At 37.5% G+C, this 25818-nt stretch overlaps 3 protein-coding genes across 6 annotated transcripts; 2 read left to right on the forward strand and 1 right to left on the reverse strand.

Moving 5' to 3' along the window:
- The first annotated feature begins 3169 nt into the window (after positions 1–3169).
- Positions 3170–4956, forward strand: LOC122311300 (U-box domain-containing protein 26-like). Its single transcript, XM_043125808.1, has one exon. It carries the CDS (start codon positions 3394–3396, stop codon positions 4648–4650), a length of 1257 nt encoding a protein of 418 aa, XP_042981742.1. The 5' UTR covers positions 3170–3393; the 3' UTR covers positions 4651–4956.
- Positions 4957–10461: 5505 nt separating this feature from the next.
- Positions 10462–18355, reverse strand: LOC122310907 (E3 ubiquitin-protein ligase MBR2). 4 transcript variants are annotated; one of them, XR_006242699.1, is made up of 8 exons: positions 18188–18352; positions 14785–16663; positions 13515–13565; positions 12017–12115; positions 11796–11939; positions 11455–11598; positions 11296–11341; positions 10462–10864 (listed from the first exon to the last, which is right to left on the reverse strand). XR_006242699.1 is itself a non-coding variant. In XM_043125154.1 (7 exons), exons 2-6 carry the CDS (start codon positions 16549–16551, stop codon positions 11467–11469), a joined length of 2193 nt encoding a protein of 730 aa, XP_042981088.1. In that variant the 5' UTR covers positions 16552–16663; positions 18188–18352; the 3' UTR covers positions 11109–11341; positions 11455–11466. The 4 variants fall into 4 exon arrangements, 3 of the variants coding, with proteins under 3 accessions (XP_042981088.1, XP_042981086.1, XP_042981089.1); XM_043125154.1 differs by lacking the exon at positions 10462–10864 and having other exon boundaries at positions 11109–11341; XM_043125152.1 differs by lacking the exon at positions 10462–10864 and having other exon boundaries at positions 11109–11598.
- A 4196-nt stretch (positions 18356–22551) lies between these two features.
- LOC122310908 (caffeoyl-CoA O-methyltransferase) lies at positions 22552–24407 on the forward strand. Its single transcript, XM_043125156.1, has 5 exons — positions 22552–22744; positions 22918–22997; positions 23178–23322; positions 23417–23548; positions 23900–24407. Exons 1-5 carry the CDS (start codon positions 22652–22654, stop codon positions 24191–24193), a joined length of 744 nt encoding a protein of 247 aa, XP_042981090.1. The 5' UTR covers positions 22552–22651; the 3' UTR covers positions 24194–24407.
- The last annotated feature ends 1411 nt before the right edge of the window (positions 24408–25818 follow it).

The following is a 25818-nucleotide window of genomic DNA, read 5'->3' on the forward strand; positions in this document are numbered from 1 at the left end:
AATGGACTAGTGCACATGGCTTAACTGAACTAATTAATATTGTTAAAAAACTATACATGCAACCTTAAAGGACACGTAGTATATTAGTAAACTGAATTTTCGTTGTTTGCAGGTTTTGTTGGGAAATTTTAATATACAACTTAAGAATGGTAATTTGATGCATGGGTAGGTTGGGGAGCTTAGGACGCAAATTAAGATAATTTGTGTACATACAAATTAAATAATGTCAATTTCACGAAGAGACTTGAGAACCTTCCTCGGTTGAAACCATCCTTGGATTCCACTGCTTGCTCACGTTTGGTTCCACCTCAAAAGCAGTTTTGCCAATATCTCACGCCACCCCGGCCATAATTCTGTTGATGATCACAAGGTTGACAACAAGAAACTAAGAAGTAAAAAAAAAAAAAAAAAAAAAACAAAGAAAGAATCCGTTGATCACCATATTTCTAATGGATCGTATCATGATTTGCATAGATCATGTTTGATACAAAGGGATGGAGTCACCAAGTCTCGTCTCTTATATATTGAAGACGAAAATGGTCAAGTTTATAAGCTCCATGAATCAAATATCTATTATATAGATGGAGTTGTGTATCGTCTTATTGTCACACCTTAGTCTTTATATTAACAAAAAAAATAAAGCAAATAAATTTATTAACATAATTAACTAAACAAAAAGCACGAGAGAAGTACACATTTCAACGATATTCTCTCCAGTCTCAGCACATTAGATAATCTAATAACTTAATATGGGGGACATGGAATTCCGTACTTGGGGCACCAACCACGGACACACAGACACACGTACACAGAGTTGGCGTCAATGCCAAAAACGGTCAATTTTTTTCCTTAGAGAACAAAAGGATTAAAAAAAAAAAAAAATAGAGCTGGAAACACGTGCGAAGGGAGGGAAGAAGTACGTGCATTGGGTGAAGAAGGGAAAAACGTCGTGTGTAAACTGTACCGGGAAAGCGCTGCACGGTTGACCGGAGACAACAGGATCACGCTGGTGCGTGGCTCGTGGACCGCACTGTCTCCCCCACGCGTGTTTTTTTTTTTTTTTTTGAATCGCTAAACGACACCGCCTCCCCTGCCTCTTACTGCCTGTTCCTCTTTCTCTACTGACCCTCCAGATCTCTCGCCTCCTCACCCTCTCTCTCTCTCTCTCTCTCTCTCTCTCTCTCTCTCTCTCTCTCTCTCTCTCTTTTAATCTGGCAAGTAAAAGGTCGTTACCCAGAAAATTCCCCCCAGCTTTTAGCATCCAACTGGGAAACAGTATTAGGAGTCAGGACCTAGGTCGCAGCCATGGTGGGACATGACACAAGAAAAAGGTATTGATAAAGTTTGGGTTTTTGATAGCTTTATGAATGCAAATTTTTTTCTAAGGCAAATTATTGAAGTTGATTGTGAGTCGTATAAGACTTGCAGCCAATGGAGCGAGATGGGATATCACCTGTATTTATCATGTTTGAATTCCGTTCCATCCACTATAATAATTGCAGGAGGATCGAGATGATTTTAAATATAATGTATTTTTTCAAAATTCATGAAAATGTAACAAATAATACTACTTGGTTATATAAAACTTATTGCTCAGATCATTTTTTTTTAATGTGGCACATGTGGTTTATTATAGGTAATGGTTAATTGGTCATGTCTAAATTTAAATAATAAAATTAAAAAAAAATTTTAAAATATTAAAACATTATTTAATCTAAATTTTGTATGTAGCTGTTGGTAGTCTCATAATCGACTTGAGATATTTTTAATCTATCACACACAATTCATCAAATCATTCAAATCTCAATAATATAACATCTTAAGATAAACTAAAGTATTTAATCGTAATTTGAATAGAAGGAAATAGATATTAATCGTAGGAAATTAAAAAAATGTTGACGTGGCATTAAGTCGATCAACATCGTCCACTCGTGGGGGACCCCCCCGGTGAAGAAACCAACCTGTTAGTGCTATCCATCTTGAAAGATGAATTGTTTGCCCGAATAAAGAGGTGGAGAGAGTAGACAGCCTGGACCCGCACATTCCATTGCAATCTGTTCTTCTTTGACCTTTGACTACCCACTACCTAATAACAGACAATCCAAACCTAATTAAAATCATGCTAGCTACTTTGCACCGGTGACCCTTCATTTTCTTTTTCCTTTTTTTTTTTTTTTTTTTTTCCACTGACAGGTTTAGAAGAAGTTTCATTTCATTTACGCCCTTGGGGACGGCGTTTGAATGAATAGCTCTTAGATTTTAAGGATACGATTGTAAATTCAATTTATTTGAATTGGAAAAAAAAAAAAAAATCATACGCTGGCTTAAAAAAGAACAATCGTAATTAAAACTATAAGTCTGCACGCTTTTTCTTTTATCAAACTGTTTACATCATCATTTCAAGGATAGATCCCATTTTGACTTAATAAGTAATATATGCTTGCTTTAATAGAGAAGTGAAATAATACAACTGAATAACAGAAAGTTGCGAATGTTTCTTAAAGCACCTTTGTCTTTTTTAATATTTATAATACAAAAGGCACTTTAAGGATACAAAGATTTATTAATATGCACTGTTAGATCTGCTTATACAACTTGGTTACAATATACAATTTTCAAGTTCCTTTTTTTAAAATTTTTTTATGGGAATTAAGTAACACTGTTTTCTTGATAGGAAAATAGGAGGCATTAACTTGAAATTTTGCTAGTTCAATTATGCCCCTTGGGGACGGTGTAAAATTAACATGGAGTTAAGCTAATCATTAAAAAGGTAAGAGTCTAAGGGGAAAATTCAGACAAAAAGTGGGTGAAAAGCATAAATTATAACGACACGGAGGGCTGAAAAGCAAGCAAGGAAAAGCCAACACCCATAATAATGGATGATGCTGAATGAATCTGAAAACAGTAAACAATAAAACACAAACAGTCGCATTAATACTGTGATGTAAACAGAAGTGAGTGAGTGAGTAATATCTTAGGCTGGAATATGTAGAGGAGTAGGACCCACCAGTCGCACATTTCCTTTGACCAATCCAATTTTCCTTAACCTCCACGGCCTAACCCTGGGTTAGGTTCCAACTTGGAAGTTAAATGCGACCACAGCCGCATGTGTGGTCAGAAAGTGAGTCAGATAAGGAAGGGCAGGGGGGGCAGGGGGGGCAGGGGTCAGGTTCAGTACCTCCAGCTGTAGGGTATGTCTCTGTGTTTCGTTTGGTATAAGAGAAAGCAAAGCGCAACAAAGTTAAAAGAGAATTTGCAGAGCGCTCAGATTTAGCTTTACTAGTTTTAGTACTTGCCACCGCCGCACCGCTCCCCCACCTCAAACAAAATCCAGGTTTCGAACACAGACACACACAGAGAGAAAGAGGAAAAACCAAGAGAAAAAAAAAAATAATGCCTGGGACTTTAGAGCAGTTGGATTTGGGCGTTCAGATTCCATATCACTTCAGGTGTCCGATCTCCCTCGAGCTCATGCGTGACCCCGTTACTGTTCGTACCGGTCAGACCTATGACCGTTCTAGCATCGAGTCTTGGGTTGCCACCGGCAACACGACCTGCCCCGTCACCCGAGCCCCGCTCACGGACTTTACTCTTATCCCGAACCACACCCTCCGTCGCCTCATCCAAGACTGGTGTGTCGCCAACCGCTCTTTCGGTATTGAGCGAATCCCCACTCCGAAGCAACCCGCCGACCCGGCTCTCGTTCGCTCGCTGCTTAACCAAGCATCTTCCATCTCGAACCCCTCACAGTCCCGTCTCTCGGCCCTGCGTCGACTCAGGGGACTCTTCCGTGATTCGGACAAGAACCGCTCCGTTATCTCATCTCTTAACGCACGCGAAATCCTCATAGACATCGTATTCTCAGGTACGGGTTCCGAGTCTCTCGAGTTGAACCATGAGGCGCTCGCGCTGCTTGTCATGTTTCCGCTCACCGAATCGGAGTGCGAGTCTGTGGTCTCGAACGGCGACCGAGTCGCCTTCCTATCACACCTGCTATTCCATTCCTCCATCGAAGTCCGAGTCAATTCGGCCGCACTCATTGAAATCGTCGTGGCTGGAACTCGGTCTCCGGAACTCCGAGCTCAAGTCAGCAATGTGGACGAAATCTTCGATGGAGTGATAGAAATCATGAAGAATCCCATCGCTTCTTATCCGCGAGCTCTGAAGATTGGAGTGAAGGCCTTGTTCGCCTTGTGCCTGGTGAAGCAAGCCAGGCAGAAGGTCGTCTCAGCCGGAGCGGCCGAGATTCTAATCGACCGGTTGCCAGATTTCGAGAAGTGTGACGCGGAGCGAGCGCTTGCCACCGTCGAGCTGCTCTGTCGGGTGCCGGAAGGATGCGCGGCGTTCGCAGCGCATGCACTTACCATACCTTTGCTTGTAAAGATAATCCTCAAGATCTCGGACCGCGCGACGGAGTACGCAGCGGGAGCGCTGTTCTCTCTCTGCTCCGCTTCGGAGCAGAGCCAGAGGGACGCGGTGGCTGCTGGAGTGCTAACTCAGCTACTATTGCTGGTGCAGAGTGACTGCACGGACCGGGCAAAGAGGAAGGCCCAACTATTGTTGAAGCTTCTCCGGGATTCGTGGCCCGAAGATTCCATCGGAAACTCTGACGATTTTGCTTGCAGTGAGATTGTGATACCGTCCTACTGATTGTTGATGCGCTCATGTCATGGTGATGGTGACGATGATTCTTCATTGCAATCTCAGATTTTCTTATTTTTAGAATTGAAAAGTAAAGAAAAGAAAATTGAGGTTTAGATTGATGTATAGGGAATTGTAATTTTCTGTATGTAAGAATTTGTTGAAAAGTTTTTTTTTTTTTTTTTTTAAGAAAAAATGAAAAGCAAATGAAAAGATAGAGATCTGTTCTTGTTGTTTTTTGTTAGTGGGGGGGCCATTTGGTTTGTTTTATGCGTAGTGATAACAATGGTGATTGCTTCATGTTCGGTGGTTGAATTGTTTCGTGGAATCTTTTATGGCTATTGGGTGTTAGAACTTAGCTAGCGTCGGAGAAAGGATGTTCACTGCGCGCGCACACTCGTGTGATGTAGATGCGGCCTGCGTGGGAGATAAGAAGCCGTGTTGGATTTTCGAAACCCCGGTAACTACAGTTAAACTCCGGTTTGAATTCTTGGCGGCTGTTTTCATGAAGGCTTCGCAGTAAAAATCTGGTTTGAACGTTGGAAGTATTTGACTGGGCGTTTTGATCGACGAAGGCGGGGTGCTCTAAATGGCCGGTAAGAAGTCGGTGAATGTTTTAATAATAATTTCCAAAATAGCATGCGAGAGTCGAGTGTGGAGTTTATATAATAATTATATGTATTGGGTTTGACCTTGGACCGACAAAGATATACACTAGAGGTAGCAGCAGCCCCGCGTGCATGCTGGGGGGTCTAGAAAAAAATGATTCAAGGGCAGACCAGAGGTGTTAAGAACAAGCTGTGAAGGTGGGGTTTTGAGAAGAATTGGGATAGAGTTTTGTGGCTTCGGAAATACAGAGGAGGAGAGTCACATGTTTGTGGAATAAAAGCATGGAATCACATGGCTTGGTTCTTATTCTTACTTTATGTGTTGGCTCCTAGTGCTCACATGCCCAACTCAACTTTGTTCCTACTCTCTCTTACTCACAAGAACTAGGAGAAGTTTTGTCTTTTTGAAATCCATGATATGCAGCATTTGGGACCCCAATTGTCTTTCTTTTTAACCTTTTTTTTGTTTTTTTTTTTTTTATGGTTTTTTGAATATGGCAAATTTTTTAGTTTTTCAAAACGCTTTTACAAGTTGTAATTATCTGATTCGAGGGAAAAGTGTGATGGAAGTAAAGGACTAAACTGTAGGTCTTTGGAATCTGGATTGTAAAGTTCATATGAAAAATGTGTCACCTAATTTAGGTGGTAAAAATAAAAAGGGTTGGTAAACAATAGCATTTATAAGATGGATAAGAAAATGAAAAGGGTGGCCACCTTAGGCGGAAAGCTTTAATTTGGTGGTCATCAGTGGTGACAAGCTCGGATTTTTATTTTTATTTTATTTTTAGCTTCGGGCTGGTCAAAATCATCTTCATCTTAACGAGAAGAAAACCTGTGTTTTCTCTTTAAGTAATTTACTGAATAAGTAGGTATTTATTGAAGAGGCTCTTACGTTTTCAGTTTTCATCGCTTGAAGCATTACTCTCTATGAAGGGGCCACGAACGACTACAACAACCACACCTCGCTTAGCTACGTTTGGAATCTTTGGATGGTGATGTGATATTAGATAATCCGTAAATAGTAGTAAAAATGTAAAGATAAAATATTAAATAATTATAAAAAAAATTATAAAAAATAATGATAAAATATTAAATAATAATACTGAAGACTACCCAATCACAGCCAGTTGACGTATATATTCTAGTATAAATAAGAAGATAAAAACTCAAGCCATGAATCTTTGGGTGAGACAGTGACATATATATTAGCTAGGAAAATGCTATATAGTGTATTTTTATCTCATCCTATTGATGTAGCAATATGTTTATGAACCACTGAATTTATTACTCTTAAAAATAAAAAGTTTAGTAGTGATGAACAGTATTAATACTTTTAATTAGTGAAGGCCTAATCCGCCTTCGAATCTTCGATCGGGATGGCTACGTTGGGCTGAAAAAACCCTCATCCCGACAATTTATATGAGCTAGCTGGGCTTCTCACTTCAAGTCCTTTAATCTAGGATTAACTTGGACCTGAAGAATACAGAATGGCAGTCCTATTAAAGTGGGCCAACATGCAGTTTCCCATTTTTGTTCACAAAATGTTTATAATTTAAATAAATAGAAATGGAGTAGTTTCAGATGAGATGAAATAAAAATTAAAAATTAAATAAAATATTATTATAATATTATTTTTATTTTAAAAATTAAAAAAATTAAATTATTTATTATATTTTATATGATAATTTAAAAAATTATAATAATTATATGAGATAATCTATCTCATCTATCAAACCAAATAAAGCCTAATGCTCTATTTAAATATTAAGAATATTTCCGTTAATTGTAATAAAATAATTTTAAAATATATAAAAAAATTACTTATATTCCCAAACAAATCCTAATTGACAATCAGTACTCTCGAAGAGGACGGACGTTAACTCGGAAACAAAAGCTAGCTACGGTAGAGAGTACTAGTCATAGAGAGGCTAAATAGATGTGAAAAGCTAGCTTGAAGATTTTAAGGAGGGAATGATAAAAACTTTCGGAACTGCCAACAATGTTTCCGCGTTGTAAATTGCAGCTTGTAAATATGGAGCTATATAATGCATTAAATGATCTACGTAAGCCATAAAAACAAATTTTCCTTTAAAAAGAAAACATCACGCGCGGTAGTACCCTGCATGCATGCATGCATGCAGCAGCTATGAGTATACTATATATGAATGAAGGCTGAAATTAGGTTGCATGCAAATAATTGTACTGATCATTATATTATAAGTAGTGGCTAGCGAGTTACCGACATTATAATATTATAAGTATATATGCACTTACATGTGCTTGAATAATGTAAACGAGTTGGCATTCTTAAATTAGAGTAGATAAAGTCGAGGGTTAACTCGAACGTGGATTATTTGATATGATATCTTCTTCATTTACCTATGATTTATCTTATGTTTCATTTCTACAAAATAATAAATAAATTTATCATGCATCACTCACTATTCTCACACACATATATATATATACACACCATAGTTTCTCAAGAAAATTTCTTCATATAGTTCATATATATATATATATATATGCAATGAGATGCATGACCTCGTTCAATTTGTAAAATTATCAAATATATCTCACTTATTAATTTTGCTTTATAAGTCTTTAAGAATGTAAAGTACTCTTTGATGACTCGAATCAGCTAGCCTTGCAAGTATCCTCGATCGTCTTGAAGTTGGACCAACCATTCCTATTTATGAAAATTACATTTGTCCTTGTCAGGAAATTAATTACCGCGTCGATATCTTAACATCTGCCCACCCGTTAGAGGTCATGGTTTTCATCACTTTAAAAGCAAAAAGACAAGTTTCTCGGCCTGCTAAATACTTGAATCTTGATCTATTTCCCGAGGTACACGAACTATTTATTTCTGGGAAAGATTCGAGCGTTTCTTCATATCATGTGATGATTAGAATTCATGATGTTTATTAATTATGTTCATTCTCCGAGTTGGCAACATTGATATGGCATGTATAGGAAGGAAGGACTAGGCTTTTTAGGGGCGCAACCCCTGATTATCATGATCATATATTCATGTAACCATCTTGTCAATGAAGTTAATATGTATACATCTATATATGTGTGTGCAGAAAGAATATATCAATTTATATATGGCAGTACGTACGTTAATGACTTATATTTTTCTTTTCCTTTTGGAGAACCAACGAGAGGGAGACATATATACCATTAATGGGATAATTTTAATCCCAAAAATCTACACATTACAACGGATACATTGAATTAATATAAAATTCCCATCTTTGAAATGTCTATAATTTGTATATCAAAAGTTAGTGTTGTTTTTAGGAATCTCTATAAATTAATAGCTATTGTGAAAGACTTTATATATATTTGTAGTACCTAAAACGTACACATAAAATCAACGAATTATAAACGTACATATATAGATTTCACGCTATGCGCGCGAGAGATGTGGTTATAACTTCAAACATGCTCAATGAGCATTATGAGCTTTGGTTCAAATGACATAAATTAATTGCTTATTCCAGGAATAAGTTATCATAATCTCATCTTATCACACCACACGTTGTCTTATAATTAAAATTATTTATTTAAACATAATTTTGATTGTTGTAACACTATATTGATAAAAAGGAAATACCGTATGTTAATCTCGTATTTCGTACACATTTGGGTTGGGTTTTAGCAATTCGAGTCTTCAGTCTTCCACCTACACATTTAGAGAAAATAGAAAGAGTTGGTGGTCTTGGTAGAGGTCTGAGAATACCGTTCGATACTTAAGTGTAAAAGAATCAGAGCCAATTCTTTATATCTGAGAATCAGTTTTTATACTAGATTTTTGAAAGGGGACAACCCATACCCTGCCTCAAGGAGTATATGTTCCATCAATTGTTCATTTAGTCAGAATCATTTACTGCGGCGTGGCTCTTAAGGTGACGCGATTAATGTAACGTGGAGCTTGGAGATTGACACTATTAATATGGCGTGGCTTCCTGACCTCTTTATCTCGTGGGTACGCATTGTCAAGCTCCTTCATGCTCTCTGTCAGAAGATTAATGGCTCTCCATACTCCCTACCCACCTACTTGCATAGGCTCTCTCGAGTACTAGGTGTCAAGGGTGATGTTGGGAAAATGAGTCTTTTCCATCTTTATTTTTGGATGTTCCGGCTTAATTGTGGCCACATGTCAGCTTCAACTTTTGGGCTGAGTAACCTCAGTTGGTCAAGGTGCCGTCCAGCCAAGCTAGGCCTCTCTTACATGGGTTTGCCTTATGGGCTTTTAGTATGAGGGAAAAATCACCTTACACCATGTATCTGTATTATATGAGTATCTAATAATTACTCAAAACATATGTTTATTTATTTATGCATGCACAAAGACAAGTAAAACTCTCCAAGACGAAGAAAACTGAAGCTAAAATATGTTTGGCTACCGGGCTGTTTAGACACTTAAATATCTCAAGATTATGTGAATTTAAATAGTAGTAAAATGCTTTGTGAATAGTAATAAAATGATTTAAATTAAAAAATTTTATTAAAATTTGAAAAATGATATAGAAAAAATTGAATAACAATACTATAAAGTTAAAAAGATTGTTTAAATATAATTTTTATTTTAAAATTTTAAAAAGTTGTATTATTCTTTATGTTTGAATAGTATTTAAGTAATAATGAGATGAAAAGGCTAAAAATTTAAAATTAAAAAGTGTTTTTTAATTGAACGATGTTTGGAAAGAAAATTTTGAGAAAGTTTTGAATTAGCAACAATGTTTTAAATTCCATTTTGGTAATCATGCCGATTCAAATACTGAACCATAATATTTTGATACCGATACATTCCGGTATACCATTTCGAGATTAAATATATATTATATATAAATATTTATATGTATATATAAACTAACAATTAATAAAATAAATACACATATATATATATGTAAGTATATATCATGTATATGTGTATATATATATATAAGAATTGAATATTTATAAAATGAACATACGATAAGAAAATTACAAACTTGAGTTGACACACAAAAATAATGAAAAAAAATAAAAATAAAAATAGAGAAATTATTAACAAGAATAATATTTTAAAAAATAGAGAATGATGGGACATTTAAAATTACAAAGAATTAAAATAATATAAATACATTTTATATTCTAAAATTAATTAAATATCCTTTAGATTTAAAATTTACAAAAATAGCATCCAAGTATTAGAAAATTATAAAAACAGTTTCGAATAGGACCCGAAATGCTAATTTCAGCTAGAATGGCTGAAACAGAGTAGAACAGGCCAAAATTTAGAGTAAAACAGAACGAAGAGGTATGGTATACCAGAAGCTAGACCGGAAAATACTGGGAACGAAATTTAAAACTGTGATTAGCAAGCTGGAGAGGACGTCCGGGGGCGTTACGAGCAACACAGAAAGCGGCTAGTTTCAGCAGCTTCTCTTGATGGAGAAAAGCTAACGAAAATTTACGTGCACGTCATCGTAAATATGAAACAGCACAAAACCAAGAGGTGGCCGTTTATATGAATCAAGTAGAAAAGGCTAAGATTCCGGCATGCTCTCCAAATTCTGAAACTGCCATCAACTTGTGTAACTCCCTCCCCGAACCTTGAAAAGCTGAGTTCAGTTGTATAAAAGAGTCAAGAGTCAAACTTGAACAGACAACTCTCGAACTCAACTACAGCCTTACCTAAACCCAAAAACTTTTCTCAAATGACGTGATAAAATCATCTTTTGAAATTCAATATTGGAATACATCTCAAACTGGAAGATGCAGCTCTGATTACAGGAAAATCAGTATAATGGAGACAAGCCAAGTTCAATCTAACGAATATGATAGGCCTAACTGCAGCGAGGAAGATGAGAAAAACGAGTAAAATCTTATTTTGTGCACCATACTCAATGCTTGGTAATGTCATAAATATACTCTCAATGTATATATAATTCGCATTTCAATATGGATGATTCATTGCTAAGGTATAGACAAATCCTTTATGATTGAAGCAGCATTCTTTAAAAAAAAAAAAAAAAAAAGCGTACAGCCTCACCTGTTTGTTTTCGTGAAACCATGCATGCAGTTCGAGAACAAGATAACTGCTTTCAGAGAGAGAGAGAGAGAGTATTAAGGTATTATCCAACCAATTTTGGGGTTTATTGATCCATCTGCAAGGAAATTATAATTTGGGGATTAGACAACGATGGTTTACCCTCCGGGCCTCTCATGTGAACAAGGCCGTTGTTTTACAAATGGGGCATAGATTCTTCTGCATTAGCCACTGTTTGACGCAGTTGGTGTGGAAATCATGCCCACAATCGAGTGTCCCAAGATCATCACCATCGGCATATTCCTCCTGCAACAAAGAAAGTTCAAGAAAGGTAAACAAAGTTAGAATGAGCTAACTGCTGCAATTAAAAGCAGCGGTCTACGTAATAGCTGAAAAAGAAAACAAAAAGAAGAAAGATAGCAGTCATTCTCTGTTTCCTTCCCCCACCCCACAACCCAAAAAAAAGAGGGTGCAAACAGCATAGGGACGAACAAAGCTCATACCTGACAGATACAGCATGGTTCTAAGTCTGGAAGGAATTCCATCGCAGCGGTTGCATGTTTTCGCTGTTTCATGAGCTTCAAAATGGCATCCTCGCCCAGTCCAGTGCTCACATCTCCTATGCGTTCTTCCAATGCCAGCAGTTCCTAGTATCCCAATAGTTTGTATTAATGGAACAATTTCTATTTAAATTGGTGACAGAAAAAAATTTGCCCTTGCTTACCTCATAAGACATGTTATCTACATCAAGCCGCATATCCCTGTGCCTGTCATGCATATCGGCCATACCATGATATATGAACGGGTCAAAAAGCATATGGTCCTGGCAAACACCAATATGAAGTTTAAATGTTACAGAAAGTATGTGTCAAATGGTAAGAAAATATAGTAGCATTTTTTCCTGTATCAACACAGCATCATAGTGGGTCCTAACTAGGTGCTTTACCTAAAGCTGTCCTGCATTTCTTTTTTACAGGTAATTGAAATTTTATTAAAATGCATAACCCAAGTACATAGCCACATACAAAAGGACAACATAAAAGCTGTCATGTTAAGGTCAGCACTTGTTCACAGATGCAAGCATATGCTTGTAGCACAAGCATGCTGAATAGTGAGCACGTTTCAGCCGGTGTAAAGAAGTTATACAGACCAGATGGTCTGATGTGTTGCATTCCAAGTTCCCATCCTCTTTGTCCCAATCGGGAAGTCCATAGTACATATAAAATAAGAAAGAGGATTTGAGTGTCTTTGGGTGTGGCGGTGGGGGAGGGACCCTGAAAGCTAAATTTAAGAGAGGATCTTGCATATGTCATCCACAAAAAGCAAAATCCACATGTGCCACACGTGACCCCCAAACGGTAGACCATAATCTATGGCCATAACAAAGCTTTCAAGTTCACCTAGTCAAGCCACCAGCTTTACTCCAAAATCACATCAAAGAATACAGAGATGATCACCCACACCCGTATTATCACAAGATGACCATCCATGTGCCAATAACATGTAATCTGTTAACCACCATTAGACTCGCTAGATATCTTCTGTAGTAGTTTATTGATATTTAGACTAGAAATAATATGATTCAAGACGATATGGAAACATGGGAGCAGTTAAAACTAGATGCTTATATTTCCCCCCTTTTTATCAACAAAAAAAATATTATATATATTTTTCTTTTGACAAGTAGATGCTTAGAAAATTTTTAAACATGGTTCTAAGGTAAAGAAAAGGCCGCTCAAGTACAGCAGGAAAATGATTTAATCACTTCTATCCACTGCAAAGTGAAAAGTGCATGTATCACCATAGTCTTCACTGTTTAAAGTTACTAACGTTTGTACATGATTCCATGGCATCAGACTAAGCCTCGCCACCTCTTCTGGCTGCTTGGTATTCAGAAGAGGATAAGATCTGATAGAAGAAGAATCACACTAAAGGACTGCGAATGTGGTTGAAAGCACAAAAAACTGAACAAAAACCATCTGATCCTACAAACCATCAATGCTTTTTTTTTTTATTATTATTTTTTTTTTTATGAATAAGCACATAACCGCCAATGAGTTTTTAAATACAACAATAAGAAACGAAAGATGATTATGAGGTCAACTTAACCAAAATAATTTCTAAGATACTGACTTCACAACAAAAGGAAAATAACTACTAGTAAGTACTGGTTGTGGTGTTAGAAATTTGGACATAAATGACTATAGAAGTCAAAATCGAACCTCAACTCGTAAGTTCTCACCCCTACGCATGGCACTCAAGACTTGTCGGATCTGATACATAGAGATGTACAGAAATTGTTAGTTCCAATGGCAATGCATCTTTTGCCAATATTATTGGCCAGCCAAAGAGTTGTGATGATAACCAATATGATGATATTACATGTCACACAGATGAACGAGAATACAAGTGGTAAGGAATCTTTTATGCATAATTACCGTTTTAATCTCATAGGACTTGGTAAAATTTAAATTGGAAATTCAGATGAATGCCCTTTCAGCTCAATGGCAATTTCACCATAGGTAGGAATGGGATAGTGGATGAGGTCAGATTTCGTGTTAGGTTTCTTCAATTCCCAACTACAGGTACCAATATATAGACAAACACACACACAAACAACAACATTTATCTACCAAAAAATATACATATAACTTACTTGGTGCTTGTAAAAAATTTATTTTGTTAACATAGAAACCCAGCCCAACACTTTATTGGACATAAAGAACTCGCCAGTAATGAAAAAATAACCAAAAGAAAAAAGGAAAAAAAAAAAAAATTGAAAGAGAAAGAAAGATATGATTAGCAAAATAAAACCAAATTCATAATTTGAAACTTAGATGTAGGAACACTGAATCATATTATCCACTTTATTAAAACAAAACAGGAAAAACAAAAAGAGATGGAAAAATAGATTATAATAGACAAATTTGTGTGACATAGCACAACAACAGGTACGAAATCTGCATTAAAACCCTCTGCCATAACACAATCTACTATTGTTGAATTATAAACCACTTCTGCATTAATTTAAGCAAGCAGGAGTATATGTGATGCACATAGCAGAATTAGAGTGAAAGAATAAAAAAATCATTTTGGCTACCCTATTCCAAAGTCATCATGAAAAAGAACCCAAAGTATTGAAGGCATTAGAGAGAAAACTCATATCACATATTTTGCACCCCTAGGTACATGGTTGTTTTACATACATGAATAAATGCATGTGTGGGAGAGAGAAAGAAGGGGGGGGGGGGGGGGGGGGGGAAGTGTTAACAGCTAGCATAAGGGTATACTAACCATCTAAACAAACTTAGTAGATTTAATGAGCACATGATCAGGATAGTCCAGAAAGAAAAAGAAAATTGGGAAAATGGTCAATCACAATATCAATGTCCATGCAAAGGTGAAAATGCCAAAACCAGAACATAGGCTCTAAACAATAAAGATGCCAAAAGCGTTAACTCAGAAAGGACAAAGAAAAATTAGAATACAAACCTCAGATATCAGTCGTCGTCTACCTTCAATGTCAACAGCTAAAGCTCGCATAGAATGAGGCACACCAAGAACATCATCGGCTTGTCTCTCCGTGAAGAATGCTGCCCTCGGATATTGTTGGTGATGCCCCTGGCTATTAAGTCCAGATGACATCACTGTATCTTGTGAAGAAGTAGAAGGGCCTGGAGGTAATGATGTAAAATGACTACTATGACCTCCAGATTCTGAGTCATTGGGGGGAAACAAAGACCAGGAAAATTCTCCTAGTCTATACAGATTTCGTGCTGGGGGATTGTGGGGAGGAATCCAGGTAGGATTAGGCAGTGAATGGATGCTTGAACTGGGACCAACTCTAGCAGTGGAAGGAACACTTCCAGAATTGCCTATGTTTCTAGAACCCAAACTCCAACTTGTTGGATCATTTGCAGAATTTCTCACATCAGTTGCAGGAACAAACATGTGGTGCTCCGTATTGTTTCTTGCAATGCTTCTTAAGTTTGATTCTTCTCTCAACGCTGGGCCTCCCTCTCCCGTGTTTAGAGTATTTGAAAAGCCACCCACTCTTGAAGTGGAAGCCAAAGTGGAAGCCCCATTCCAATGAAAAGGATGCATGTTTCCTGAAAAACTAGGAATATGCATAGCATGAGTCTGGCTTGGGAGACCACTAGAACTAGCTGAGGCTACTGCTGCAGGTCTCAGGTCCACAGATTCACCAAATGGAACAGATCTAGATGATTGATGAGGGGAGAAAATATTTGAATGCCTAATACTCCCTGTTGAAGATAAATTAAGTGGTACTGCTTCCTGCTGATTTCCAGAACTTGGTCTCCTACTGAAGTTTCTGAAGGGGATTTCTGCATTACCGGTAACATGTAAAGAAGGATAGGCGTCAGAAGTCCCCGCTCTTATACCAATCCCAATGCTTAGGTTCTGCTGTTCTGAAGGACTCACATTAGGAGAATCCTGTGAGGGTGTAAATAAGCCACTATGCCATTCAACATTTTCAGCCTGCGGAAAGGAGTTAGAACTTCCACCAGGATAAGACTGCCCAGGAGTCCCTTCAACGGCCTTTCTCTTGCAGGATAAACCCCAGGTCCCCAAAGAAGAGCCTGAGCCACCAGTACTGTCCTCCACCATATAGCTGGAGCTTCCAGATGAGGACCCAACATTATCAGATAAACCGCTGGCAGAAGATGCCTGCTCTATTTCTACTCCACTTGACTTGTTAAGGTTAAGGCCTAAACCAGATCCTATAACCCGGCCACTATTCCCACTGTTACCCAAATAATCTGCATTTAGATTCACATTTTGAGGGACATGGTAAGAACTGGAGCCTTCCATGAACAAAGGCACTCTTCTAATCCGATTGCCACCAAGGCCAATATTAAGTCTCCCAGGAAAAGGGATATTATTTACTTCAACTGGCCCTTCCTCCAACCTTGGATCAGCCCCAGAATGAATATCGAGTGAGGAAGACCACCCTTGTTCAATTTTTATCCCATTATCATTCACTTGGTTTTGTGGATTCATTCTAGAGCTAGTTTCACCCGTATTCCAGCCACTAAAGCTTGGAACATCAAGAGTACTAACATTCAGACACGTTGTCTCACCAGAAGATACCCTATAATTTGATAATACCCTTTCTACAGGAGCTAGAGCGCTATTCAAAGAAGTCTGCTGACTCATACCAGTGCTGTTAGAAACAGAGCCCTGCCTAATATCAACCACTTCAGAGAAGGAATCCAACGTAATCCTTTGCCCTTGCATCAGGGCAAATCTATTCCACTGAATAAAGTGTGTATGATGCTAAACAATATTCCAGTTTCTGATACGAGTGCTGGCTCACATCAAACACTTCTCAGGCGCACTGCAAGGAATGCTGCCAGCAGCAAAAGGTTACGTATCATACCCGATCTTGTGTTTTAAAAGCTAAAGGCCAGATAATGTTAACATAGCCGTAAATATTCACATATTAAATCATGAATGACGGTAGATGAATGGGGCAGCGAAATAGAATGAATCAGAAGATGATAGAATGTTCATGCAAAATGAATTTAGTAGATTGGGTGCTATTGAGCCACGAAACTTGTCGGGCTGTTGCATTTGTCAACTTTGATGAATGATGTAAGCATGGACTGAATGCATCACTTTTACGCCCTGAAAGTCCAGACAAGCAAGAACTGATAAATTTAAAGTGACCCAAGGCATTGTACTTTTCCTGAACTCACATCGAACATGTCCTGCATTAGCACACCACATCTGAAGTGACCCAAGACAGGTTCACGCTAACTCAATATACCACATTCATCTTGAAATTTCATCATTCTTATTAAAACCTTGGAGGTCTCCAAAGGTTCTAAAAGACTCCTTCAGTCCATCCCTATTTTTGCATAACGACAACTACCAACTATTGTTTCCCTGACCATTTATTTGTGACCACTTAAGCTTAATTGCACTAAAAGATTAGCACAGACGTTCAAACCATTTTCCCACCAAATTTCATGATCGGAAACCATGCTGCACCACAACCTAAAAAAACGCAGACAACATAAAACGAAAATTTCAATCGCTGCATCTCAGCATGGATTGTTTTGCAGCAGCTAAACACAGGTCGCGCACTCCTACAACAATGAACCTCTGACAACTCTGCGAATAATTCACCAGATAGCTCTTTTCCAAATTTCAGCTTTTAACGATATAAGTTACCCAGCATAAACCGCATGCCAAAGCCAAAAAGTAATGATTTCTAATCGCCAGAAAAAGAACAGCCAGGACATAGTACCCTATATAATTAATGTCTTGCTAGATGAAAAAAATACAGGGGCCAATAATTGCTCTAATACTAAAGCTGTAGACAATATGTGAACCATCTAACCTTTAAAAAACCAAATTTTTCAACAGCTACATTAAAAAATGCAAAGAGGGAGCGGGGGCAACAATTTATAAGAGGTGGGATCCGAAAACATCAATGCATGCAAGAACAATTATCTGCATTCTCACGTCACAAAATCTAAAACATAATATGAAAAAAAAAACACCTTCAACTAGCATGATCCCAAATTTAAAAATTCAACACATTTTATTTTACGGCACGAAATCACCCAATTCAGCATCGCAAGCCTCAAAATCAGCAACAGCGAAAAAGGAAAAAATAAATAAACAAAATAAACAATTTTTTGATCGGACCATAGGGAAACAAATAAGATTTCAAGTATTAGAGAATTTAAAAGAAAATAATAAGTCAATCCGATCCATTTAATGCTCTCTAAATTGCAGGAAATCTTGAAAGTTAAGGGAAAAATTAAAATTTTCAAATAAAAATCAAAAGTCAAAGTACAATACAAGAGATAAAAAATAATAATAACGATAACGCGAGAAAAATTTAGACGGATAAGAAAGGCACCGGAGAGATGAGGGATTGAGGACAAAAGGAGATGATCGGTGAGCCGCGCGATCAAATTCGGGTTCCTGACAAAACTAAAGCGCTAGCACTTGAAGGGAGATGACAGAGAGAGAAAGAGAGAGAGAGAGAGAGAGAGGGAGTAGAGAGATACACTGATGACTGATCTGTGGTCTCTGATTTGTGGGAGTTTTGGGAGATTGGGTTGGGCTCTTTCGGGTCCGAGTACTTAGTGGAGCCCAATTCATTGTTTTTACACGTACCCCCCCCCCCCCCCCGCGGGCGCCGGGGCATGCACGTGGGTTCCACCTGTGTTAATTTTTTTCTGTTGCCTTTTGAAGCACAAGGCGAGGAAGATGATTAGGTAGGTTTTTTAATTATAAAATAATAAACCACATTAGGGTTTTATCTAATAAATGAATTATTTACGTCTTTTTGTCTTTGATGTCCTTTCAGTTTTTGTATCATTTTATATTTTTGGAGAAACAGATCATTTATGCCAAGATTTTTTTTTTTTTTTATGTTTTTGTATTTTTTTTTAAATGCTTTTTAAAAAATTACTTTAACACTATGTGTACAAAAGTGTTAGCTCTGTCCCTTAAAAATTTAGTAAAGATTCATATGAAAAAGATCCGATCCATTAAATAAGGAAATAATATGTATTAGAGAATAAGTGATAAGGTTTGTTATAACAATCTAATAAATGATGTATTTTATTTTCCATGTCGTATGTTCTTATTATTTTTCTTATTTATTTTTATTTCTATCTCCGGCCCGAGACCACTGGTTGGACAACTAGGGCTTTTCCGTGCTTTGGGCTTAAGGTCCAAACTGGTTGGACAACTGCACTCCGGGGTGTTGTTTGCAAAAGCAAACCGATCCAAATCATACAGCATACATGCAGTTCCTTTATCTGTTTTTCACGTATCTCTGTCTCTTGCAAACTCAATTTGGAAAATTCACGTAAAAATTAACATTACACGTCATCCGTAATCTAAAAATATCTAATAATTTTCTTGTTCTCACGAATGAACGTCACTCTAGCGCATGCCCTATAAAGGCGGGAGATGATTCCAGTCAAGCAAAATTAACCACGAAGCAGCAGTAGATTACCAGTGATGATTACAAGATAAGGCCGGCACACCTGAGATTTGAATTAGCTAAACTACTCATCGCCTCTCCCTGCATCTTTCATTCCTATCAGACTGGATGGAGGCGGCCCAACAATTTATGTCAAAAGGACCGACTTTGCAGTTGCAATATCGACGGAATGAGAGAAGAAGGCTCTTTTCCAACTGAAAGAGAACTAACTTTGACAATACCCTATGATTCCTTCATTATCCGACAGTAAACAGATGCAAGAAGTTCTGCATTCTCTCTCTCTGTGATAAACTCATCATCAACTTCATATAACCAGCCTTGCGCACGAATAACAACATTGGCAACTCCCGGTATCATGCAAAAACAAGAAAAACTTGAAAGTTCATCAAGGATAAAAATTTACTAGATTTGCAGAGTTTTGACCACGCCCAAATTTCCGAATAACGAACTCCATCAGGTTTCAAGCTTTCCAAAACAATTAATATTCCACCTTCCAAACCCAACGAATGAGATTTTATTGCAGCAAAAGAAAAACTAGTTAGGGACTGCACGATCTGCCTCTACGCCCGTGTGTGCCAAATTTTCACGTCTTTCTGCATTCAACTCTTGGCACAAAGATTCACCTTCCACCCGAACGAACAACTACATACCTCGATTCCCAATAAAATCAAATTGAACCTAATTCCCAACAGAATAAAAGGGTACCCTCCATTTCCAGGCCCTTCAATTCTTTTTACTCAATAACTCGCGTGTTCCTCTTTAATTTATACATACCTGGTTATCATGTCGTGGTGCCTATTTCTTCTTTCTTTTGGGAAGGGACCCACCCAAGATAAGAGGAGATGACAAGTGCTTGAGACATGGGGAGGGCTACACGGACACTGTGACTCTATCCATCAAGAAGTTGGAATTCCCTCCCCCCCCCCCTTCGAAAATGACAAAATCTTTGAAAGGGTAGTCCTTGCTTAATTTCTGCGGTTGTAGATATTGCTTTTCAATAATTTTCCAAAAACAAAAAACAAAAGAAAATGGTAAAATCGAAAACATGTCATTATTATTGTCATCAAACTTTTGTAAATTTTGGAAACAATCGTTAAGTCATACATATGTGACTCAATACCCCATAATCCAACGATATCATCACGACATGATATACTCTCTTTTTTTCTGGTAAATGGATCTATACCACTGCCCAGTCTTTGTCAAGATTCCAATCTATTCATACATGACTTGCTCTTGATAATCAGTTTGTGTATTTCCACTCTCTAGTCCCGACTTTTTTATGTCTTCTTTTTCTAATATTCCCACTGGCTTTCAGTCTTTCATCTTTGGAGGTATTCTCGGTTTTTTGATAGCTCCAATGAAAATATTTAATTTTTCCTACATAAATGAGAGGGTGTCGTCCCTAGTGTCACTTACAAACATTTTGTTCTCTGTCTCACAAAGGTATATATATATATAGCAGATATCTGATTATGATCATATCAAAGTCATGACATTGAACCGCATGAACAGAGCCATTGTCATGAAATAAATATAAAACAGTACACTAAGTTGCGCTAAACAAATACATGAGTAAGAAACAAAGAAAATTGTCAGCCTGGCATGCAATAACAATGCAAAAAGTCAGTCAGTGGGTTGTTAAATTCTGGACTGGAGTGGTTTGTTTAAATGCTATTGCGCTTTTAATAAAGTTACAAAAGGACAAAACAAGCTTGGCCATTCACTCCATAAAAGGAGCTAACCCAGTTTATGTAATTCCGTCTCCGGTCACCATCGATCCATTTTCTCAGTATATATTCCTGTAGATTTTGTTGGTGGTGGGTAGCCCTATGGATTTGACTCAAACCAAATTTTGCATCCCGTTCTAATTACTCCTCGCCTAACAATGAACCCTTGCTTTGGATATTCTTTGGTAGGGATATTATATACATTTTGATTATATTTTGGATACCTTTGGATCGAGGCTCAAAATTTGGTATGACCTCCAAATCATTAAGTACATTCAATCCCTCCCAATCCCGTGGGAATTAAGCCGATCGAGGCCTTTTCAATCTATGTATCTTCGCAACCACATTTGCTACACATAAATTCTCTAATCGTACGTCCACCTTTAAGTCGTAGCTAATTGCGAACAAACACCAAAAGGATCAAAAGGATTAATCCATGATGTTCACCCATACGACTTGTACTTTTTCTTGTTATCCAATTCCATTTCAAAAGTAATTAAAGAAGCGTTCAACTGCATAAATATCAGTAAGTACTAAAATGCTAAATGAAGCAAGTATTTAATTTTAGTTAGAACTTGGGAATTTTCAAATAATAATTGCTTCCAAACTAGCTAGATGATCACCAAATAGTGTATTCACTTTCAAAAAACATCTTATCTCATCTCATCTCATTTTAATTAATCGTTACAATTTTTTTAAATTTTTACATAAAATAAAATAAACAATTCAATTTTTTTAAATTTCAATACAAAAATAATATTAAAATAATATATTTTAATAATATTTTATTTAACTTTTAATTTTAATTTTAATTCATCTTATCTTATCTTTATCTCTAAAAACAAATAACGCTGCATAGTAACGTAATCTGATATTTGACGAAACAATTAATTTTCATCATAATTAGATTGACGTATAATTTTAGAAAGAGGTGGGCAGCCAGTAGTCACCAACTCTTACCCTCGTTCACCAACCACACAACAACCATCTTCAAATTGCTACGTGTAAAACGCCGGTGGCGTTGGGCCATTTCAGACATTCGGTGATGGAAGTCATCAATGATATGCTAACTCTCCATGCCTGCCTGCGTCAGATAAAGAAAAAAAGCACAGATAATTGATAACAACACAAAAAGATGTACACGATCAGCCTCCCATTTATTTCTTTATTTGCTGATCTTTTCAAGAAAAGAAAATTATTCTTAATTCGATGTATAACAACCACGTAACGTTTTCTTGCAATCCTGAAAAATGGGTTGGATTTTTTTTTCCCAATTGTTTAAGGAAGCCAAAATGACACCTTTACAGTTCAACCACAAATTTGAGAAGCAGTACGAGGCCGCAAGTAGTGAACCGTTTACTACGAAATCTAACTTAATGGGTCCTTGCATGAGTGGGGCCTCCACCAAGACTCGTACATTTGCAGTCACTCACCAACCCCCGACCGGTGTGGCATTGGCGGGCGGTCCAACAACTCCCGGTTCGATGGCTCAAAGAGGACCCCTTCCCCCCCATATATACCCCTCTTCTTTCCTTCTTCCAGATCAGGCTTAAACGTCTGTTAACTTGTGATCAGCAAAAGTCCTCACAGACCAAAAAACCGAAGAAGAAGAAGAAAGAAGAACAATATTACAGTAATGGCTGCCAATGTAGAACAAAAGCAGAACGAGGCCGGGAGGCACCAGGAGGTTGGCCACAAGAGCCTGTTGCAGAGTGATGCTCTTTACCAGGTATATCATGTTTTACCATCTTAAGCTTTGAAACACCACAAGATATCAATAAAGGGTAATTAATGAAAGAGAAGGAAAACCATTCATGGGCTTCTGAATTAGTTCATTCATAGTTCTTCCATTTTTGGGTTTCTAATTAAAAATCTCTCCTTGTTTTGGTTTTTATTTTGTAGTATATATTGGAGACCAGTGTCTACCCGAGAGAGCCTGAGCCCATGAAGGAGCTCAGAGAGATCACAGCCAAGCATCCATGGTGAGCTGAATGATTAAGATTCTTTTCCTAACTTGGTCTTTTTGTTTTTCTCTGCCAGAATCTCAAAATTAGAGATAACCCGATGTGTCAACTTTAAGTTCATTCGGGATTAAATTTCTGCAATACAAAATGAAACTTCGATCTTATAATGTGATTTTGGTTTGAATGGTAAATTACCAGGAACATCATGACCACCTCAGCTGATGAAGGACAATTCTTGAACATGCTGATCAAGCTCATCAATGCCAAGAACACCATGGAGATCGGTGTCTACACTGGCTACTCCCTCCTCGCCACAGCCCTCGCCCTTCCGGAGGATGGAAAGGTGCGTAACAAACAAAACCATCACAAAAACAACAAACATATATATCGCATGCCAAATTCAGCTCAGAATGTTCCGTTGATTTTGATTGTCACAGATCTTAGCCATGGACATCAACAGAGAAAACTACGAGCTCGGCCTACCTGTCATCGAAAAAGCTGGTGTTGCCCACAAGATCGACTTCAGAGAAGGCCCTGCTCTCCCAGTTCTTGACCTAATGGTTGAAGATGTACGTTTCTCGAGCCATTACACCTACTTTTTATATATTTATTTACTTTTAACACTTCATTGTTTGAAAATTAAAAAAGGCACTCAAACCTGTTATCTCTTCAGACAAGACCTACGATTGATAACAAAGCCATAAAAATCACAACTTTTGCATTTTTTTTACTATGTAACCTTACTCCTAGATAGGCATGTTAAAGACGGAATCTAATGCTATATATGCTAGAGATACATTGATATTGATAAAAGAAAAAACAAAATACGAGATAAAGACGTGGTAGTGTCGTACCTCAAAACATAAATATGATAGGGTATTGAAAGCAAATTTGTAAGTTAGATGTTTGGTGAACCACAGGAAAAGAACCATGGAGCTTATGACTTCATATTCGTGGACGCCGACAAGGACAACTACATAAATTACCACAAGAGGCTGATCGAGCTTGTGAAAGTCGGGGGATTGATCGGCTACGACAACACCCTCTGGAACGGCTCGGTCGTGGCGCCTCCTGATGCTCCCCTCCGAAAGTACGTGAGGTACTATCGGGACTTCGTACTGGAGCTCAACAAGGCCCTTGCCGCCGACCCTCGGATTGAGATCTGCATGCTTCCTGTTGGTGATGGTATCACTCTCTGCCGTCGGATCAAATGATGAACCAAACCCCCGAATACAGCTGTTTCACCGTTCGATTGCTTTTCTTTTCTTTCTTGTTTTGAATTTTTACTCGCATCTGTATTTTGTAATGGAGGGTGAGTGATTGATGATGACCATGGATCCGTGGTTTTGATTTTACTTTCTTGCCACGATATCTCATATTTGTATTTAAATGATGGTATATGGTCCATATGTATGCTTGTATCCGAAATTGAAGCGATCAATAATAACAAAGATTAAATTCATACAAAAAACAAGGAAAATATTAGCCCTTTAATAGCGTATGAGACTAACTCAATGGATAGTTCATTGTTTTAGTTAATAGATTGTGCAAGCAGCCTAACATTCAGCTATTGTGCAGTTATGGGTACTAACACAATTGTTAAATACATTTTTGCAAATTCATGTGACAAGTTGGAGTAGACACGTGTGACGGGAACTATATATTATTAATAATCCGTACGTCACATGGTCAAACGTGAGCTAACAAAACCTACAAATAAAAAATACTAGTTTGATGGTTGGTTGGCACAAAGTGATGTGGCAAGTTAGACTTTGACCATGTTTGGTCTCCAACTCCAGTTGTTTTGCCCGGAGGATCGTTGGTTGCTTCCGCAGCCATGTGGTCAACATTTGTCTTGCAGGTTCCATGTGGTTTCGGTATGTTTTGATGCTAGTTGGATTGTTTAATGCATTCATTGTACCTGTGGTAATTTGCAACACGTTTTTCCCCTGGTTTTTTCTGTTTATTGGGCTCGACCACCATGGTTATATTAATATATAATTCGCTGCCTTGTCATTGTGTGTCTGATGTTTTGCTGAAAGCTTCTTTTGAATCAAGGAGCTCCCATTTGTGTATTAGCCGGGCTTCTTTTTCTCGATTGGAAAGAGAGCTCGGCTTCTCAGTGCTGTGCATATGGCGGTGGGTTCAGATCAAATTGGATCTTTTAATGATGCAACTGTTCGAGTTGCTAATCTCCAGCCAAAAGCTTCTTTCAAGCTTGTTCGTTGCAAAAGATTAATTGCATAAAAAAGAAAACTGCAAATGGCTTGTCTTTTGGGGTTTTGGATGTGTTTGTATGTCAGGAGGCTGTTTCATTCATTTTCAGTTCTTTACCATCTGTTTTCTAGCGTCAGATGTTAACAATTACTGTTTGAGTTTTATAGGTGATAGATGTTAGCAATTCTGCTCCATCATGAAGAGCTGGGCTGCCGGGCCTACTACACCTATTGCATTTTTTCCATAACATTCTTTATGTTACGTTAAATGGATAGGTTGCTGGTTTATCATCAGATGCTCCGGCGCTTTGGTTTTCACTTTTCGGCTTAGGCCTCAAAGAGGGATAGGCTGCTCATTTCTCCCTTCGGTATCATGGGTTTTCTTTGTACTAAAATGATAAACATGCTCACTTTTCACAACATTTTATACGATAATATTTTAGAAAGAAAGTTATTTTTGTAGACTACCTTGTAAACATCGTTTTATCAAAATACCCTTATTTTACATGTGTTATAAAATATATAGTGAAATATAAGTAAAATGTGTTTCATGGATATCATTATTCTCTTTGTAATTTAATTTTTCTCTACACCTCGAATTTTGAGAGTAGACGTTATCTCTT

The sequence above is a fragment of the Carya illinoinensis genome, chromosome 5 (assembly GCF_018687715.1).
Source record: "Carya illinoinensis cultivar Pawnee chromosome 5, C.illinoinensisPawnee_v1, whole genome shotgun sequence".
Lineage (NCBI taxonomy): Eukaryota > Viridiplantae > Streptophyta > Magnoliopsida > Fagales > Juglandaceae > Carya > Carya illinoinensis.